The sequence below is a fragment of the Mauremys mutica genome, chromosome 3 (assembly GCF_020497125.1).
Source record: "Mauremys mutica isolate MM-2020 ecotype Southern chromosome 3, ASM2049712v1, whole genome shotgun sequence".
Lineage (NCBI taxonomy): Eukaryota > Metazoa > Chordata > Testudines > Geoemydidae > Mauremys > Mauremys mutica.
Window position 1 is genome coordinate 97,372,368 of NC_059074.1, and position 14,304 is coordinate 97,386,671.

Genomic DNA, 14,304 nt, shown 5'->3' on the forward strand with positions numbered 1-14,304 from the left:
AGGCATAAGCTTGCCCAAGGACAAAAATGTATTACTCAGTGGAGTTTGTAGCCCGCTCACTACAACAAATTTTTAGAGGGAACATTGGTAGCAGGAAGTTACTTTCAGTTTTCCTGACAGAGGTTGTCTAGGTATTGGGCTATATATACTCATTTACCCACAGCCCAGCACTGCATTGTCCAAGGAGGAGCACAAGTCTCCTCCTTACTGCTCCCTCATTTTTGCCCCTCTGCCCTTCTTATTGTTTCTCAGCTTCCCATCCCTCCACCTTGTTTTTCTCCTTTTCTGCCCTCACCTCCATTTTTTAAATCCCTTCTCCTCCCTCCATTTTTATCTCCATTTTGTTGGAGGAGAAGATTGTTATGGTAAGAGGGCAGCAGCTTCATTTATTTCTGCTTCTTTCCTCTGTTGTTATTGAGCATGTTCAAGTTACTCAGAGCTGATACTGCACCAGAGATCCCTCAGCTCCCCATCCCTGCCTCCAAGGCAGCATTGGAACGGGAGAGGTATGAGCATCACTCTTGGTATGCCAATCTGACAGAGCCACGTCAGCTTCATGGAAAAAGGGGCAGGGTGATCTATGCTGACTGACTGTATAAGTAGCCTGAGCCACCATCCCTGTCCCTGCCTTCCCTGATGAAAGCTCATCCCTACTCTGAAAGCCCCAGATACGTGTATAAGATGGTCCTACCTAACATGCGTGTGTTCCTGGGGCAGCACTCTCTTCGCCTTGTGCTACTGACCGCCATTGCTCTCAGTCCAGCAACTGTAGTAGCACTAACCCAAGAGGATGTCTGCAAAAAGGATGTCTATCCTCCTCTGTGGCATCAGGCTCCAGGAAGCATAGAGGATTTCCCAGTACATGGCAACAGAATCATCATCAGTGCCTGGAACTATCTAGAGAGACTGGGAGTATATAAGATCTTGCTCAACTATTCAGCTAAATATTTCACCACATCTGGATCAAATAACATCCTATGGGGCTTGCCTCTTCAGCTTGGCTGGCAATATCGTACAGGTACAAACTCTCTCCTTAAAAGGGCTGTAATAACTAAATATTTAATAGATAAATGCAGGTTTGTTATTTTCATGGCCTCTTACTTGCAACCAGTACGGTCCCATGCATTCTGAATTTTGCTTTACCCAGAAGAGAGTTAAGTTGCTAGGTTGGAATGAATGCAATGTCCATGCATTGTTGAGCAATAGATACGGGGACTTGAAGTTGCCTGGCTGATATAGAAAGATATTGCCACATACAATGTTAATCAGAAGCCAAGTATGGTTTTTAAAAATCCTACTAGGCCAAAAATAGAGGTAGAAAATTAATAAATTAGTGTCTTAATTCACTGCTTTAAAAAGCCATTTCCTGATCATCTAATTTTATACTGGATATTGCAACTCTGATTTTAAAATATTAACGGATTGTTTTTGTTGTTGTTTTAATTTGGTATCTTATGAGATCTTCATTGGTAGCTTCAACATAATTCCTTCATTGGGTTGAAAAATTTTAATTTTTTATGAATTTGTTTTTGAAAATATTTTCAAAACTTGTCCCTTTTTTACCAGCTTGAAAAGCGTGAGAGATTTTTTGAAATTTGACAAAAAGATTTGTGAAAAAATTCAGGAAAATGTTTGTGTAGGTCAGCGAGCCCTGGTACCTAAGGGCCCAGTCCACAAAAGCCAAGCAACATCACTATTTTCAGTGATTTGTCATTCTTGTTAGTAGACAGCAAAGTGAACTTACATGAGCTCCACACCTCCAGAGCTGCTACTGACAGGACCAACCCCTGTCTTACCAGCCAGACAGTTTACAGGGAACATTAGTTTAAGAGATCCCTCAGCTCCCCATCCCTGCCTCCAAGGCAGCATTGGAACGGGAGAGGTATGAGCATCAGTAGACAGCAAAGTGACAGCAGTCTTAGTAGACAGCAAAGTGAACAAGTTTACCTACCTTTGGAGGAGATAATGCTGCCCGCTTCTTGTTCACAATGTCGCCTGAAAGTGAGAACAGGTGTTCTCACAGCACCGTTATAGTTGGTATCGCAACATATTTACATGCCAGATGTGCTAAAGATTCATATGTCCCTTCATGAGTCAACAGTGTGGCCTTGTTGCCAAGAAGGCTAACAGCATTTTAGGCTGTATAAGTAGGGGTATTGCCAGCAGATCGAGGGACATGATCATTCCCCTCTATTCGACATTGGAGTAGTGTGTCCAGTTTTGGGCCCCACACTACAAGAAGGATGTGGAAAAATTGGAGAGAGTCCAGCGGAGGGCAACAAAAATGATTAGGGAGCTGGAGCACATGACCTATGAGGAGAGGCGGAGGGAACTGGGATGGTTTAGCCTGCAGAAGAGAAGAATGAGGGGGGATTTGATTTGATAGCTGCTTTCAACTACCTGAAAGGGGGTTCCAAAGAGGATGGATCTAGACTGTTCTCAGTGGTACCTGATGACTGAACAAGAAGTAATGGTCTCAAGTTGCAGTGTGGGAGGTTTAGGTTGGATATTAGGAAAAACTTTTTCACTAGGAAGGTGGTGAAGAACTGGAATGGGTTACCTAGGGAGGTGATGGAATCTCCTTCCTTAGAGGTTTTTAAGGTCAGGCTTGACAAAGCCCTGGCTGGGATGATTTAGTTGGGAATTGGTCCTGCTTTGAGCAGGGGGTTGGACTATATGACCTCCTGAGGTCTCTTCCAACCCTGATATTCTATGATTTGCATTTTGTCAAATCTGCAGCAATTCTTAAAATGACAACATGTGCTGAGTCATAGTCCGAGATTGCTAGAACATGAACTATATGGCAGAATGTGGGTAAAATAGAACAGGAGACATACAATTCTCCCCCAAGAAGTTCAGTCACAAATCTAATTAATGCACTTTTTTTTAACAAGCGTCATCAGCATGGAATCATGTTCTCTGGAATGGTGGCTGAAGCATGAAGGGGCATACAAATCTTTAGCATATCTGGTACGTAAATACCTTGCAGTGCTGGCTACAAAAGTGCCATGCAAATGCCTGTTCTCACTTTCTGGTGACATTGTAAATAAGAAGTGAGCAGAAGTATCTCCGTAAATGTAAACAAACTTGTTTGTCTTAGTGATTGGCTGAACAAGAAGTAGAACTGAGCGGACTTGTACGCTCTGAAGTTTTACATTCTTTTGTTTTTTAATGCAGTTATGTAACAAAAAAAATCTAAATTTGTAAATTGCATTTTTCATGATAAAGATCGCACTATAGTACTTGTACGAAGTGAAATGAAAAATACTATTTCTTTTGTTTATCATTTTTACAGTGCAAATATTTGTAATAATAAATAATAATATAAAGTGAGCAGTGTACACTTTCTATTCTGTGTTGTAATTGAAATCAATATATTTGAAAATGTAGAAGAACATCCAAAAATATTTAATAAATTTCAATGGGTATTCTATTGTTTAACAGTGCGATTAAAATCGTGATTAATTGCGATTAATTTTTTTAATCACGATTAATTTTTTTGAGTCAATCGTGTGAGTTAACTGTGATTAATTGATAGCCCTAGTTCCTAGTTGTTTCATTTTGATTGCACAATATATGGAAATATAATAGTAGAAGGATCTCCAAACTTTTCCGTGGTACGGATCACATCTTACCAGAGGGATTACCTTGTGGACATCTCACCATTCATGATTACACATCTTCCCTTAGGCAAGCATAGCACTTGTTTATATAGAAAATAGTAATCGAAAAGGATTTAATGTATTTTAGATTTCATTTAATGTGATTTATCTGGCAGAACCATATCCAACTCATTCTCCACATACCAAATGCTCTGCTGTCCAACATTTGGGAACCTCTGAAATAGCAGTTATTGTAGGACCTGATTCACCAAAGCACATGTGTAAATAGTTTGTTTAATAAGCATGAGAATACTCATGTCACATGCTTTAACACATGTATAAGTGAAATGCTAAATTGCAGTGAGGTTTCTCACAGAATTAATGTTAAACACATGATTTAAATGTGTTGCCAAACAGGAAGAGGATACTTATATTACATCCTTAAATGCCTTCAAAGAATCACCATGAGACTGTAAACATGTTTAACATGAAGCACGTGTTGAAGAGTTTGGCTGAACAGGAGTGGGATTACACAGATGCTGAATATTGAGTACACACTTTTGTGCTTTGTTGAGTTCAGGCCATGGTTTGGGAGTCTCAGTTCACTGGCATTCTGTACTTACCTCCCAAGAGCAGCTGGGTGAGATATTTATGCTGTGCTGTTCATTAGGTGTGTCTGGTACATAAGTGGTTTTGCTTCTGTTGTCAAATTAGTATTAACTGTGCATTTATAAATGATAAATGTCAGATTTTTATGTTCTCCAGCTTTCAGACAGTTCTCTATTTGCAGTTCTCCAAATAAGTTTACAGGCAGTAGTAGCAAAAACCAATTTATTAATGCACCTATTAGGCACTACAGGAGGCAGTGACTGTGAAATTAAACCACTATATGAACAGTAACTATTTTCTTTCCCTGAGCCAAATCCTGCATGCTTTACTTATGCAAGAAGTCCCATAGGCTTCAAGGGGACTGCTCCTGTGTCTAAGGGCTGGTCCACACTAGCACTTTAAATCGAATTTAGCAGCGTTAAATCGAATTAAGCGTGCACCCGTCCACACCAGGAAGCCATTTAATTCAACATAGAGGGCTCTTTAGTTCGACTTCGGTACTCCACCTCGACAAGGGGAGTAGCGCTAAATTCGACATGGCTATGTCGAATTAGGCTAGGTGTGGATGCGAATTGATCTTAGTAGCTCCGGGAGCTATCCCAGAGTGCAACACTCTTCTGACGCTCTGGACGCCAGTCCGAGCTTGGATGCTCTGACCAGCCACACAGTCAATGCCCCTGGAAAATTTGAATTCCTTTTCCTGTCTGGACAGTTTGAATCCCATGTCCTGGTTGCTCATCGGGGTGAGCTCAGCAGCACCGGCAACGATGCAGAGTTCTCCACCAGAGGAGTCCAGGCAATCTCACACTACAAAGAGGTCCCCAGCATGGACTGACCGGGAAGTCTCGGATCTGATTGCTGTGTGGGGCGATGAGTCTGTGCTTTCGGAGCTGCGCTCCAGCAAACGGAATGCAAAGACCTTCGAGAAGGTCTCCAAAGCCATGAGAGACAGAGGATACAGCCGGGATACAACGCAGTGCCGCGTGAAAGTCAAGGAGCTGAGAGAAGGCTACCAGAAACTCAGAGCGGCAAACGGACGCTCCGGAGCCCAGCCCCAGACATGCCGCTTCTACGAGGCACTGCATGCCATTCTCGGTGGGTCTGCCACCACTGCCCCACCAGTGACCGTGGACTGAGAGGATGGGATACTGTCGACGGACTGTTCCTCGGAGATGTTTGCGTACGGGAAAGTTGAAGAGGACGAGGCAGTCGACAGCACTTACAACACAGATTTCCCCGACACCCAGGATCTCTTCGTCACCGTCAATGAGATCCCCTACCAACACTCCCCACCCATTACCACGGACCCTGAATCAGGAGAAGGATCAATCGGTAACTGCTTCAAACATGTTAACATTTATTTTTTATATAAACTGGGAAAACAACTAGGCGAACACAAGGTCTATGTACAGCTGGATGGAACAGTCATCTTCCTCTGACATCTCCAGGAAGCTCTCCAGGAGGTAAACGCCAAGCCTCTGCATGAGGTTCCTGGGCAGGGCTTGCTTATTGGGTGCCCCGAGGAAGCACACTTTTCCACGCAACGCTCTCAGCTGGAACTCGGGGACCAGCGCCTTCACGAGCATGGCAGCATAGGCCCCAGGGTTGTGTTGGCTTTCCTCCAGCATGCGCGCTCTCTCTCTCCGTGACACTCTCCTCAGTGTGATGTCGCGCGCAGACTCCTGCATGTAATTAGAGTAATTTGTGTACCATTAGTAATGGTTGTGCTTAACTGTTCCTTTGCATAACAAGAAGCGTCACTGTACAGCCACATGTAGGAGGCTGCAGAGTGGGAGAATACAGGGATCTCTAACAGGGAACGGCCGCGAGGGGCTGCAACAGGGGCACCGATTCTGCTTTCATGTTTGCCTGCAGCAGGAGGACAGTGCTGTAGATGCAACTTAAAGCTGCAAAAAAAACTAGGCTTACCATGCCTGGCCGCTCCACGGATTCTTCTTTCCTGCCCCGCTTCTCTGGTCTGCAGTGCAATACCACAGGCAATGAAAGCGAACCCAGAGAAATCGAACTTTCCCCGAGTGAGTGCTCATGAGAGAGGTGCTGTGCTTGCTCTTGTTCACACACACCGAGTAGACTTTGTTTCTTTTTTGACTAAAAATATCTCTCTATGGAATTCACTCACTTTTTCACGTCACACAGGTGCAACTGTATCCCTACCTGATCCAGGCGCCTTGTCGATGTTCTGCAGCACCGCAGGAAGGAGGACGGAGCTCCCCTTCACTGCATCTGCGACCGTCGCCCCCCGCCGCAAAGTCCAATCCCCCCATCACCCAAAATGACAAGAGGAAGGGGCACCAGGGGCCGTGAAAAATGTTAATGCACCACAGCAGAGTGCTAAACTTACAAAACGCTCTCAGTACCTTACTTTTGAGAAGTCCTTCCCTTAATGTGCTGTTCAGTATAAAAAGTTTTTATTTTTTGGTAATTTCTTTTACCGTCAGGTTTCTTTGCAGAATACTTTCCGTGAAGGGGGGAGAATGGTTTGGGAATTGCATAGGACTTTCACCGTTAATAGTGGTACAGATATGGGGGCAAGATCAACAGCTGGTCACTCACAGAGTGCAGCCTCTAGTCACCCTGGTCAGTCTGTGGGGTGATTTTCATGTTCTGCTCATAGGCGGAAGGTGCCCTGCGCCAGGTATATTTGCAGGTGGGTCTCTCCACCGGCCATGCCTGGATCGTGCCCTGTCCCACGCGGGTCTCCCCCAGCCCCGTCAATTCCCTTCCTGGAGCAGGTACCAGCCCCCACCTGCCACCCCTCCCCCGGCGTGTCGTCTCACACACCCCCCGCCGTGCCGCGTCCCTGTCTCACAGTAGAGAGGCTACCCGCAGAAATGCTGTCTGCTGCCCCAGGGTCATTGAGCATGCCATCCACAAGTGGCAAGGCAGGTTGCCCTCCCCCTGCCCTTCTATCGTAGCCCTGAGCCTCTACAATGCATCAAACCATCAGCCCCCAGCCCGCAACCCCCTACACCTCCTCCCCATTATCACACACCACTCACACCTTCCTACGCCCCCAACCCCCAGCCCAGAGCCTGCACCCAAACTCCGTCGCAAAGCCTGCATCCCTCACCCATTCCTGCACACGCACCTGTACCAGTCCTCACCACAGAGACCGCTGTACGAGCAGGAGCCTATCAGTCCTATAGTCTAGAAGCGGTCTCTACATCACTGCACACCCAACCCACCACAGTCAGCGTCCCTGTGTCAACCCTTTCACGCGAAGTCAGTAGTCCAGAGAAGGTTGTTGCTGAACAATGCTCTATTAACTTTATTTGTACACGTGTGTTGGAAGGGGGCAAATGGGGTGAACGGGATATGAAACTGTAGAGGAGAGTCAACAGAAACTGGGTAAAGAAACAGGGGCAGGTTCCGCTTCTCTATACACAAAGTTAATAGTCACAGGTTACCCTGCTCGCTGAGGAACCTGGCTTTCAAAGCCTCCCTGATGCACACGGCTTCCCGCTGTGCTCTTCTAATCGCACGGGTGTCTGGCTGAGCGTAATCAGCAGCCAGACGATGTGCCTCAAGCTCCCATCCCGCCATAAACGTCTCCCCCTTGCTCTCACACAGATTGTGGAGCACACAGCAAGCTGCAATGACAATGGGGATATTGTTTTCGCTGAGATCCGAGCGAGTCAGTAAGCTCCTCCATCTCCCCTTCAGACGTCCGAAAGCACACTCCACCACCATTCTGCACTTGCTCAGCCGATAGTTGAAGAGTTCCTTGTCAGTGTCCAAGGCGCCTGTATAGGGCTTCATGAGCCAGGGCATTAGCGGGTAGGCTGGGTCCCCGAGGATCACTGTAGGCATCTGCACATCCCCAACATTTATTTTGTAGTCTGGGAAGAAACTACCTTCCTGCAGGCGTCTAAACAGACCAGAGTTCTTGAACACACGCGCGTCATGAACCTTGCCCGGCCACCCGACGTTGATGTTGGTAAACCGTCCCCTATGGTCCACCAGTACTTGCAGCACCATTGAAAAGTAGCCCTTTCGGTTAATGTACTGGCTGGCCTGGTGGTCCGGTCCCAGGATAGGGATGTGAGTCCCATCTATAGCCCCACCGCAGTTTGGGAATCCCATCGCGGCGAAGCCAGCTATGACGACCTGGTCGTTTCCCAGGGTCACTACCTTCGAGAGCAGGAGTTCAACTATTGCGTTGGCTACTTGCATCACAGCAACCCCCACGGTAGATTTGCCCACGCCAAAGTGGTTCGCTACTGAGCGGTAGCTGTCTGGCGTGGCAAGTTTCCAGAGGGCTATGGCCACTCACTTCTGCACTGTCAGGGCTGCTCGCATCCTGGTGTCCTTGCGCTTCAGGGCAGGGGACAGCAAGTCACACAGTTCAAGGAAAGTGCCCTTACGCATCCTGAAGTTTCGCAGCCACTGTGATTCATCCCAGACCTGCAGCACTATGCGGTCCCACCAGTCCGTGCTTGTTTCCCGGGCCCAGAATCGACGTCCCATAGCATGAACATGACCCATTGCCACCATGATCTCCACGGCGCGGCGTACCGTGCTTTCTGAGAGGTCTGTGCCACTCTGAGACTTCATGTCCTCACCACGCTGCCGTTGCCATCTCGACCGAGTTCTCAGCATCTCACTGTGGAAGAGGTGTTCGATAAGGTGCGAGGAGTTGACAACAGCCATAAGTGCAGCGATGATCGCAGCGGGCTCCATGGTCGCAGTGGAGTGCTGTGGCGTCCGCGCTGTCACTTATAGCAGGAAAAGTGCGCGAACTGATTTCCCGCCGGCGGGAGTGACGGTTGAATGATGACAGTTACCCAAAACCACCCTCGACACATTTTTTCCCCCAGCAGGCATTGGGGGCTCTACCCAGCATTCCAATGGGCAGCGGGGAGTGCGGGAACTGTGGGATAGCTTCCCACAGTGCACCGCTTCCAAAGTCGACGCTGGCCCCGTTACTGTGGACTCAGACAGTCGAATTACTGTATTTAGTGTGGATACACAAATTCGACTACATTAGGTCGATTCCAGAAATTCGAATTAAGATGAATTGAAATAGTCTTGTAGTGTCGACGTACCCTAAGGTGAGCAGCTTCTGGCATTCTATTTTGTTTTGATTCAGGCAGGCTAGCAGATCCTTCCAATGTTACCACCTGCGGCCATAGTGCTGGACAGCATCTGTGCATCTCTGTACGAAGCTGGTGGGCCTGTAAGTACATGTTATTAGTTTGCTCTTATTTGGAAAACAAGTAATGACCTAGAAGGTAATTCAGAGTCTCTCATCCACTTGAACTCCACTAAAGTAATTTCAGCATTACACGACTGTGTAGTGAAAGTTCACAGAATGCTATCTAAACACAAGTAAATTAAAACTTCTTAACCCTGAAACTTGTGGAAGCTTAAATTCTCAACCTTAAAGTGTGGCTGTATTCTGAAAAGTGAATAAAAATGGCAGCGTGGAGTTCCATATTTGGTATCTATCAATGACCCCAGATCCAATTTGTTCATTTTAACTGCCAGCACCACAGCTAGTCAATGATGTGAAAGTCAAGCCAGGTTCTTTCTGGTTCATGCACCAGCATGAAGAATAAAAATCCTGTGGAGCAATTCTATCCTCACTTGCATCTTCCCAACTCCACTGTTGTCAATACGATTGCACTGGGGGTAATTGGACAGGAGGAACAGGAGTAGACTAATCCCACAGGAAGCAAGCCTGTGCTCTTATCATCATCCCCTCCCCTCAGAGTACATGAATCCTTTTCTGAGATAAAAGTGTAAAGCCATCAGCTCACTCACCAGGTCTGTCGGAGGAACAACACTGCCCAGACTTTCGTATGGAAGGGAAAACACACTGCTCCTACATCAGCAGTTTTCAAACTTTGAGCTGAGTCACCCTCCCCACCTTTCAATTACAATTGTTGGTTGTGCCAGCCCCTCCCAATTTGGGATTTCAGGGCAGGGGAAGGTGCACGTGATGGCCTCTGAGGTGGAACCAGCACTGGGCATAGAGGCTGCCAGCAGTGGAAATCGGCACGGGTGCCGCAGATGTTAACGCTGGCCCACACGCTGGGTGGCCCAAAAAGGTGTCGGGGTGGAGGTGACACTCCCTCCCCAAACCCCGCTGTACAAGGTTGGCATCAGCTGCCCAGCATCACCACTTGCCCCTCTCCCCCACCTTCCTCCATTCCCCCCAGGGAGGTGTACCCCACAGTTTGAAAATCTCTGCTGTACATACATCCAGGCTTGTTAAGTCTCAATACTGGCAGTTGATTTATTGCCCTTTCCTTTAGGCTTATGAATTTCAGGAACTTATGTAGCAGAATCTTCCATTTTCCAAAAATAACTGTGCCAGAGTTTTCAAAGCAACAAAGGATGCATTCTTTACCAGCAGAGGATTGGAGTGTCTTAATTTGCCATTCCACTCTCTTTTTAATTCATAGAGATATGGAAATAAGCTCCAAAAACACACCCTGAAACAATATAGCCATTTCCCCCCCCCCCCAAAGTTGGTCTTATGTGGCAGTATTTCTAGTCTTTCTACTGAAGCCTAACTCCTCAAAGAAAGAAAAATTATTACTATTTTTTTAAAAAAAGAAATCGCTAACTTCTTACTGGCCTGTTTGTCACTGAGGGCTACCCACATGCTAGTTCAGAAACTTTAGCTATTCTAAAGTGAACCATAAAAAGTATACTTTTCTCTGTTTCCATATCCAAAAATGAATGATCTAGTTCAAAGATTTTAAAGAAATTTCTATGTTATGTCCTGGGTAAGATTTTCAAAAGCATCTAAGTGATTTAGATTCTAAGGCCTCATTGAAAGGCAATGGGATCTGGGCTTGGCACTTTTGATATGAGACTTAGGCTCGTAGGCCACTTAAGCCTTGCAACGCTGAGTGCAGTAATACCTGGATACCTTCAAAAACGCTGGGCCATAGGTGCTTTTGTAATTTTATCTTATACCTTTTTTCAAAAAGGAAACTGGCAGGTAGAAAAAAAATGAGAATCATGCTTTACAGCTTAACATGACTATTTGAGATTAAAGACACTTACATGGAATAAATGTTTGTTAAAAAACCCCGTTCTTTTAGATAGGGCAGGCTTTCCTACAGAAAACTTCAATCTTCAAGTTTTTATAACCTTTTTTAATGTTCAACTGATAGTCTCTCCCCTTTAAAATAATCTTTCCCCTCCATCACTTCTGCCCCTCACTCCCGAATCTCCCCTGCTCATATTTTCCTGTCATGGGACCCTCCTCCTGCTCCACACCACCTGCTGGCAGGCTGCCTGAATCTACTTCATCCTAGCAAACGCCACAGAAGTGGAGACTTCTGTAATTAAGAGTCTGGCAACAATTCAGACCCTAAAAATATACATCATGTGACCAGTGGGTGCTCAAACTTACAAAGAAACGTAGGAATTGCCAGACGGGATCAAACCATCTAGTCCAGCATCCTCTATCTAACAGTGGCCAGCACCACAGAGGAAGGTGCAAGAAACCTTGCATTAGGATAACCAGTTTGAATGGGTATCACGATGTCATCATGTAACCGTAGCGAAATAGAAACATCACTTTACTTTTAACTGTGCTTACACCACCACTCTTCAGCAACATAGTACAGCACCATTTGCTGCATAGAGCTCACAGTATATGACTTTTTTTGCTATCTTCAGAAAAGATGATCAAATAAACCCATTCCTATAAGAGTGGACCAGTGCAAGTATGAGCGTGTGTTGAAAAGTAAACTAGCAAGATGCATGTAAAACACAACAGCTATAACACTTTGTTTATATGTTGCATTTGTCCCCATCGCCATCCTTTTCTCCTTCTTAGATTGTAAACTTTTCAGTGCTGGGCTCCAATCTCAGTACACTTCTGAAGCACCAAGCAAACTTTCAGTGCCATGTAAACAGAAAAAAAATATATCAGGCTTATAAGTGTATGAAGGTGAATATGAGTTTAAAAGAAGAGCTGTAACTTGTAATGAGAGGTATGTAAGGCATACCTTCCTTCCATGCAGGTTTTTATAGCATGCCCAGCATCATGGTAAGTCCCACCTCCTGAGTAATAGAGCATTGTCAAACCAGGAGTACGGCTCACACTAATAGGAGACATAATGTCAAACCTTTGCTATCCTCCTGATTGAGTGTAAAGCTTGAGGGCATGAGCAGAGTCAACTACATACTGTATTTTAACTAGCATCATTCTCAGATCATGGAAATGTGTCTTCATAGGAAAAGAAAGAGGCTATAGGATCTGCAGCCACTTTTTCCCCAAGCATGCAGTATAAATACACCACAGAATTCCAGATCTCTTTGATGAGCCCATACTTACATAGTCAGAAAAACAATTACTGTTACCACTATCTACTTTCAATCACTGGTTAGTTATTTCAGAAAGCCTGGCTCAGAGTGAGCCACCAAGACAACCAATATTCTTATAAATAAAACCATATTTTGGGGCCAATCCTGAATTTCTTGTGCACCTAAAATTCAATGAGTTGTGGGGGGCAAAGGAATGCTAGAAGACTGGGAGTGGGGAGAAGAAAAGGAAAATTCCTTCTTCCAGCAGCTAGATGGAGATCAGAGACTTAAAAATCAGGAGGCACCCACAATCTATATACTGTTACAAAGCAAAAAGCCCCGTAGACAGCATGCTGATAAGAATTTCGTCAGCACCTTTTCCTTTCCTAGATGCTAAGTGTGAGTGCTGGGCTTCTCACCAGGATAAGGCCCATGGAGCTAATTTTCATACCGACTTATAACTCGTGAGTTTAGTCTCATGCTTGTGTCTGGTAAACTTTTAAGCCCTGTACATGGTAACATTTAAGTGACTAATTTTTCAAGTTGCTAAGTACTAAACACTTTCAACTCCCATTGACTTAACAACAATCGGACTGTCATGTGTAAATGACTGGTGATTTTGAACATTAGCAGAGGCAGAATCTCACTGTTTTCTCTAGGTAGGCATGTTTCATTCACTTGCAACTGTCATCTCTTTTTATTTTCATGCATTATTATAGCTGTGAATTACTATCTGGGTATTATACCATTTCTGGGTGCCATGGAAGCTGGTTTCTTTGGACAGTTGCAACATGAGATAAAAATATTACCACCAGAAGAGCTAAGAGCAGACTTCTGCTACAGCACTGCCGACTGCCGTTCCCACATTCCAAAAGTCATGGATGCATGGAAGGCTTATTTTGAGGTAGATCATCTTTTATTTTGTTCATAGTTTGTGACAGATGATACCAAAATATTGCTTTTTAAAGTTATTATTAATGTTTTTAAAGAATCAGATGGCCTGATTCACATTTCATTAGTACCAGCGTCAGTTAGGAGAAATCCAAGTGAAGTCAATGGAGTTACCGTGATGTAAAACTAGTTAGAGAGGAGTATCACATCCAGAATTTTTAAAGTTTGTTGCTTTATTTCTTCACTTAAAATAATTCTATGTTTTGGAATCTGACTCAAGAGATTGTTATGCTAATGCCTATACTAGTAATTTGGGAGCTGTGCTATGGCTATACAAAGAACAGAAATGTGATACAGAATATTCTCCTTCAGAAATGCCCTATCCTACTTTTATATGATCCCTTTGCTTCTTAGAGTTGTTGAAAGTTTCACCCAGGAAGGCATTCTTCTGCACACGTACTCAGTCTCTCCCTCTCACTTCACACCTTTTCCCTAAAAGAGAGGTGACGGTTTCTTCTCCATCCCAAGTTTCAATAATGATTCCTTTAGTTAGACTTCCTCTCAGATTTTTTGTGAACAGCCAGAAATGCAAATATTATAATGTCCAGTCATCAGAGACTCAAAGTCTAAAACAAAAATTCTCTTGGTAAGCTAGACAGATGAATCAGAAAGCTGAAGGGTATGATTGGATCAGTCATTACAGATAGTTTAAGTTTATTCATCCGAAATAATATGTTGAGAAAATTATAATCAAGGAACTAAAATTATAATCCTAACCTAAAAGACAGCTAGCAGGATAGATTTGACAGCTAACGTTCTTTCAGACTTCCTGAAAATCTATATCAATGCACTTGAAAGTGTGCAAGAGATTGCTCAAGTAAGACCAGGAAGACAAGGATTGTAGCATGAAAAA

The 14,304-nt window shown here is 44.7% G+C and overlaps 1 protein-coding gene across 1 annotated transcript; it reads left to right on the forward strand.

Annotated features, from left to right (window-relative positions):
* Nucleotides 1-636: 636 nt before the first annotated feature.
* Nucleotides 637-14,295, forward strand: C3H6orf58 (chromosome 3 C6orf58 homolog). The gene is made up of 4 exons (XM_045010302.1): nucleotides 637-1,018; nucleotides 9,322-9,408; nucleotides 13,220-13,404; nucleotides 14,176-14,295. Exons 1-4 carry the CDS (start codon nucleotides 637-639, stop codon nucleotides 14,293-14,295), a joined length of 774 nt encoding a protein of 257 aa, XP_044866237.1.
* Nucleotides 14,296-14,304: the final 9 nt, after the last annotated feature.